The sequence below is a fragment of the Lolium perenne genome, chromosome 1 (genome assembly GCF_019359855.2).
Source record: "Lolium perenne isolate Kyuss_39 chromosome 1, Kyuss_2.0, whole genome shotgun sequence".
Classification (NCBI taxonomy): domain Eukaryota; kingdom Viridiplantae; phylum Streptophyta; class Magnoliopsida; order Poales; family Poaceae; genus Lolium; species Lolium perenne.
In genome coordinates this window covers 119,257,264-119,264,234 of record NC_067244.2, presented here as the reverse complement: position 1 = coordinate 119,264,234, position 6,971 = coordinate 119,257,264, and the positions used below count along the sequence as shown (strand labels likewise).

The following is a 6,971-nucleotide window of genomic DNA, read 5'->3' as shown; positions in this document are numbered from 1 at the left end:
GCCTCTGTTGCAACCTAACAAACTGGTATGAGGAATGCATATATCAACCAACATTGTTTCAGTCTATTTGATAGATACTTCGTTACAGTTTTGTACTTGGATTGGATAGTAATTGGATTGGATGGAAAATCGGCATGGTGGCCAAAATCTGCTTGCTACCGCGACCTGGAATGGCAAATATGCTCTGCGGACAATCTAGCAATCGGCTTTTGCCCTACTTCCTTGAGAGGTCACGGACTGATACTGATTCAGCTGGCTGGCAAGACAACCATTACCTTCTCATCTAACCTGCTACCTCTCCAAGCTTCTAGCACTGCAGAACAAGCAAATTTGTTAGCCGGTAGCTCACCACATATTGTATAAGCAATGTGATCATCAGTGCATCATCGGTTATTGGCCTCCACAATGTCATTCAGCATAGAGAAATAGAAATAAGCATTTATTTCCTTTATTTCTGAATTTTTCAGTCACCACATATTTCTGAATTTTGCATTCACCAAGGAAAGTCTGTCAACTCTGAAGCTACCTGCTGCAACTATGGTCAGCTTCTAAGCAACATATTGTGGTCTCTGCTCATCACATGCTACCACCTCCAGGATGTGGCGGCCACCTACACTGATCTTTGTCCTAGGCTGCGGATGCAACGAACAACATACATGATACATGGATCTCAGTTTGAGAGAGCCAAGTCACTAGGATATGCTGGTCTTTTCCAGCGTATGTAGATTGTTTGTGGTGGTGTAGCGGGATTCTTTCGGTGAAATGTAGTGGTCCTGGACATCATTGCAGTCGTCGAGGACTCTGATGCAGCCGATAATTTCGGCTTGAGAGAAGGAGACTAGGGAGAGGAATGGTAGGGGGTGTTCGGTGTTGTTTGGGTGGGTTTCACACAATCGCCCAATGAGTGCCCCAAGAGGTAGGCATGTTTATATAAAAATAGCTATGGCACACCGGTCCCTGGAGTTGAATCAGATGGTTGTTGATGGAGGAATGCGGGGATGCACGAAAGCAGGTGGATTCATAGGATACGACGACTATTTTCATTTGGTAAATGAAAAAAAACATGTTATCATTTACCCACGTCATTTTCATCGCTGTTATACAGACCGCTAATCAATGCGAATTTCACGGGATCGTGCGCCAAGGCGCATATTTAAATCTAGTGCAAGTAATTTTGTGCTTCCTATCGCTTGGCCTGACGCTCTAATGGCTACCAAACACGTCTCTGCATACCCTCCCGAGTTCTCCCCGGTCTACGGTTTCCTGTAGACGGTCTTGAAGAAAAATACTTCCCTTGTCTCAACTTTATCAAGTAATTAAAATACATCCGTATTTTGACAAAAGTATCTATTTTAGAGTATTCGGCTCAAGCCCAAACATAAAAAAAGTAATCGCATGATCTTTTTTTCCATTTTTTTTTGCGAATCGGTAATCGCATGATCTTGAAAAGTTAATCTTGAAAAGTCATTGGTGGTGGTTGCCATTGATAAGTGTGTGGCCTTCATCAATCACCTGCCGGAGACGACGGAGGAGACGCCGACGCTCGTCGGTGATGACAATAGGTAAGACGCAGCGTACGAGTCGAAGCCGTCGGCGTTCTGCATCATGGCCAGCATAGTGAAGCTGCGGTACGTCGGCGCCGGCTCGGGTATCGGTTCGTCGCCGTCGAGGTACTGCACCACCTGCCGCATCGACGGCCTCGCGGCGGGCGCCGGGTGGGAGCACACCAATCCCAGCCTAAGCACCGCCGCTGCCTCCTCGGCGTCGTAGACGCCGCAGAGCCGCGGGTCCGCCGTGGCCCCGACGTCCCCGGCGTGCCAGCGTTCGAGTACCCAGTCCGCCAGGATGAGCCGGTTGTCGTCGGCGGCGCCGCGCTCGATGGGCCGTCGGCCGCAGGCCACCTCCAGCACGAACGATCCGAACGCGAATACGTCGGTGGCTGGCGTGACCCGCCGCGTGCATGCGAGCTCCGGCGCGAGGTACCCCATGGTGCCGACCACGTGGGTAGTTTGTGGGTCGGAGCCCCGGTCGTACATCTTGGACAGCCCGAAGTCGCCGAGCCGCGCGTTCATCTCGCCGTCGAGGAGCACATTGCTCGCCTTGATGTCTCGGTGCACCACCACCTGCTCCCAGTCCTCGTGGAGGTAGAGCAAGCCGGACGCGACGCCTCTAATGGCGCGGAGTCTCTGCGGCCAGCTCAGGGGCGGCGCGTGCTGGTCGTACAGCCAGTTGTCCAGGCTGCCGTTAGGCATGTACTCGTACACCAGGAGGAGCTCCCCTTTGCGCCGACAGTAGCCGAGCAGATGCACGATGTTGCGGTGCCTGACGCGGCCGATGCTGACGACCTCGGCGACGAACTGCTTCATCCCCTGCTTCGCCTTGTCGTGGGACACGACGACCTTCACAGCGACCTCCGTCTTGGACTTGGGGAGCACGCCCTTGTACACTCTCCCGAACCCGCCGACGCCAAGCAGATGCTTGCTGTCGAAGCCGCCGGTGGCACGGAACAGATCCTTGTACGCGTACCGGTGAGGCCCGAACTCCAACTCCCAGTCCTCCCTCACCTCGGCGTACCGAAATCGCCGCCACACCAGCAGAAATACACCGGCGGCCACCGCGAGCGCGAGGATCGGAGCGACCACCGGAAGGATGACGTCGCGCCCCTTTGACCGGCCCTTGTCGTCACCGACGCGGGGCGGCATGGGGAGGTTTGCGTAGTCGAGCGGCGGCGCTGCCCCGTCCAGCGCGAAGCTCCAGCCGAGCACGTAATGGCGCGTTTGAAACGGCCCCGTCGACGACGAGAGGCCAGCATACGCCGTGTCGCTCAGCACCGGCGAGAGATCGATGACGACGGAGATAAGGGGCTTTATCGGCCTGGACATCCCGAGGGGCGCCAGCGTCACGCTGACCACCGTTGATCGGCCGTCGTAGTCCACCCACAGTTGCATAGCGTCGCCGCTGATGAGGGTCAGATTCTTGAAATCGCCGGCGTCGTCATCGGAGTAGTAGCCGGCGGGCTCGGCAGCGACGGAGGCCAGCCCGTTGACGTCGACGCCGACGTGGTTGCTGTTGATGTCCCCGAACTCCGGGTTGAGGATGGTGTCGAGCTCGACGGCGAAGACGTGGTTGGTCCCGTTGCCGTTGTTCTGCTTGTTGAAGAGGCCGAGGAACTGGCTCGGCGACGCTGCGGACAGGTTCTTGTTGGGCGCGACGAAGAAGGCAAGCCCATTCCCGCCCACCGTGATATAGTCGGTGACAATTGCGAACACGAAGGTTGCCGAGAAGGACCGTGCGCCGGTGCCGTTCGTTGCCGCGTCGGTGAAGCGGAGTGGCGCCGGGTGGAACGCGCTGCCTTTCAGCTGGGAGGTGACGTTCGTCAGCGCGAGCTTGCCGTCCGACTCGATCACGGCCATCCCGTCGAGGTCAAGCTGAGCACCGTGGAAGCCGTTGTAGATGAACTGGCTGTCACCTCCGACTCCATGGCCGACGCTGAGGAAGTGGAGCAACACGAGGGAAACGACTGATACAAGCTTCAGCTGCATCTCGTAGCAATTCTAGGTGGAGCCAATGTTGTTCTGTCTGTCTAACATAAATCCTTCTTTCGATGTCCAGGAATCAAGTAAGGCGACTGGGCTACACCGTCCAGGAACAGGAAGCAAGGGGCCCTCTGAAGGTTTTGGAAGAAGGCCTGCACGCATCAGTGGGCCAGAGCTAGTGGACTAACTGATGACCAATGGGAGCATGACAAACTGGCTGTGATGACAAGTTTTGCGTGCAATCTCTTGCTAGCACAATCTCTCCCACCACATATTTAGATGTCTCGTTACTAAAGATAAGACTAAGAAATAACTAATTATACATCATGTTTATTGTTATATCGATATTACGTGGACTAAGATAAGATGATCTTATCAACTAAACCATTGCATATGCCCTTAGAGCATCTCTAGCCCCAAACCGCGTAGGATCGGATTGATCGTTTGGGATGTCGTACCTTGGTATTGCGCTTGGGGCGTCCCTCTCCAGCCGGTTCCCCAAATCCGACATCCAACCAATTATCTATTTAAATTTAATGTTTTATTTTTATTTTTATTTTTGAAGATGCTTTGTCGCTTTTACATTAAAAAAACATTGAAATGGACGACGAAGAACATACATAAACCTTGAAAAACACCAAGATAGGACATAAAACCTAGACTAGAGGTTGACCCTAGTCTTCTTTGTCATCGCCTGAGTCGCTTTGATAGTGGATACAACAAGACTCTTTACCAAACAGCTTGACGCTCATCTCGCCGTCGCCTTTGTAGAAGAAGTTCACCAAGCAGCCGACTTGGACGTCGTTGTCGCAGGCGAACATCTTCCAGCCGGTGTGGAGGTACATCTTGCATTTCTCGTAGAACAAGGCCGCCACCGATCACCGGCATAAGTCGCAGCCTCCTTCCCATAGGGTCACTGGGGCCGGCTCCCGGTCGGCAAGAAATTTAACGAACGCGTCCGGAAGCTTCTTCTTGCCGAAAGGGTCGTCGTTGATGGAAGACGACAAACTCAAAGTACTTGTTGTAGGAGCAGTCCTCTTCCTCAGACGACGGCGAGCATGCGGCACGACTGCCCCTGCCCCTGCCACGGCCGCGACCGCGGCCAGTTGAACCCGCTATGCAGCGCGTGTGGAGAAAGTTGGGTGGCGGCGCCTAGGGTTGTGGATGTGTGGTGCTAGGGTTGTGTGGGAGGGGCAATCAGCGAATACCCTGTTTTATACGTCGGAGGCAGGCAAGGGGACAGTGGTGTGCATTAACGTCGGCACGCAGGACAAGGCACGACGTGATGTCTTATTGTGCGTCTGGGCAACTGGGTCGTCGCTGCACGGAAATTAAATTCGCCTTCGCCAAAGGTAGGCGACGGGTGCACGCCAACCTACGTGGCTGATGATGCTAGCCCGCCACTCGCGACACGGGTCTTTGGATGGGCTCGGGACACCGAACACCGTATTGGACCGTACCGAATAAAAAAAGACTTTGGGGCGGGCTGTTGGGGAGGTTGGCTGGAGGAGATGCTCTTAAATAGGGGTCTTGTAGGATGTAGCGCGTTGTGTCTTTGTCCTTGGACCAAAGTGTGTTGACTCTGCTTCCCCCATCCAGTTGCTTCTCCTACCTCCCTTCCCAAATTTCCCTTGTAGCCAGAACTCGTTGTCGAATTGCTAGGTTTCTTAACCAGTATATTGTGGGAACAGATAAAATGGTTTGCTTAATCCAAGGTAGCAAGGTTTTCTTTTTCTTTTAAACAAGTTTGATTAAGTCAACTAAGTAGACCTTCAAGGTAGAAGTAACGATCACTGTATTTGTTTGTTTGTTTGTTTGTTTGTTCTCTTTCTAAGTGATCACTTGAAAGATACAGGCCCCTCTCTTTCTTTCAACAACAACAAAAAAAAAAAACAGGCTCCACCTCCCAAGCTTGGAAAAAAAATCCCTCCCATTTGACCACATAAAAGAGGATGATGCAACTCAGCCATCACGCTGACACAACACAAGAACTACAACCAGATGCCATGGTCAGCACGATTATTGTTGATTTTGTAATCAAATTAATCATCCATAACATTGACACTTCTAAACCTTAAACCCTTCCATTACTGTCCATGACAGGCTCAACAACCGAGTCAAACTGAAACTAGAAACAAAGCAAAACATTGACGAAGTTGTTTCAGGTTCAACCATATAATGGCACTGAATGTCCATGTGTAGCGCGCATTCGCGGCTCATTTTAACTTCGACTATGCTGGGAACGAATTACCTCCCCACTCTTTCGGCACAATTAGCACGATGGACAAGCTTTACATGAGCCACATTTCCAACACACAAAGCTCATAGAGATACAAATGGCTTGACCTGGCATGTTAAACCAGCCACAAGGTTCAATCCAGGATTTTGTTGCTATTGTACGTTACACATTGACCAGGAGGTGTGGCACCTGGTCAGTTAGCTGTTAATCAGGACGGCGGAGTTGGCCTCGGCAACCTCTTGGCGATTTCCTGCCATAACATGTAGTGTATTAAGACGATTTTACCAAAATAGGCAAAGGAAAATGAGGCATGTGGAAGAAATAGTTCTAGTCATTCAACGTGTAACAACGTGTAAAAATGGGGAGTGAGCCTAGCTCAACTGGTTGGGGAGTGGATGTACAAACCCAACACCTAGGTTCAAATCTTCACGGACGCGAATTAAGGTTCCTATTTATACTTAAGTCCGCCCAGGCTGGTCCTGGTACTTATGCAATTTATCTTGAGAAACTATGCTTCTGTGCATCTCTGGTTGCAATTTATCTTGAGAACTATGCTTGTGTGCATCTCTGGTTGGTGCAGAGGCCGGGAAGTGAAATTCTCCCCATTTTTAGCTCCTCCCGCCGGTGACGCCGCCGGGCAAAGCCCGCGGGGCGTGGCGGCGGCGGCGGCCTTTCCCCGTTGCCGCGCTGGGGACGGCGGCCATCTTCCCTCTTCGACGTTGCGGCACTCGGGATGGTGGGCGGCGGGCTTCGCTGCGGCAGGTTATGGGCGGCGGCCATCCGCGCTGCGGCCCGTTCGCTGCGCTGCGGCCTCCCCGCCTCCCGTCGGTTGCGCTGCGGCACGCCGGTGGTGGCTCGTGGTGGGAGGCGGCCAGGTTCTTTGATCTGTGCCGCTGCATCCCCCGCCTATCGCCGTGGCGTGGAGGTGATCTTGGGCTTCTCCCGCGGCACGAGGGCGCCCGGGGCAGCAGCCCTGGGTTCGACGGCGGAGGCGGCCCTCTTCTTCACCGGAGATGGTCAGCTGGTTGCTGGGGTGGCAGATCGCATGATCCGTCGACTTCGGCGATGAAGATCTAGTCGACGACAAGCCAGCGGTGAAGGGGCCACCGGTGAAAACCGCGCCTTGACTTCGTTCTTGGCGGATGATGGCGGCGGCTATTGGCGTCGTTCCCTTGCGAAGGCATCATCTTTGCTGG

At 53.2% G+C, this 6,971-nt stretch overlaps 1 protein-coding gene across 1 annotated transcript; it reads right to left on the bottom strand.

The window, feature by feature from the left end:
- Positions 1–1,284: 1,284 nt before the first annotated feature.
- On the bottom strand, positions 1,285–3,619 carry LOC127300219 (L-type lectin-domain containing receptor kinase SIT2). Its single transcript, XM_051330307.2, has one exon. The coding sequence runs from the start codon at positions 3,540–3,542 to the stop codon at positions 1,509–1,511; it is 2,034 nt and encodes a 677-aa protein (XP_051186267.1). The 5' UTR covers positions 3,543–3,619; the 3' UTR covers positions 1,285–1,508.
- Between the last annotated feature and the right edge of the window lie 3,352 nt (positions 3,620–6,971).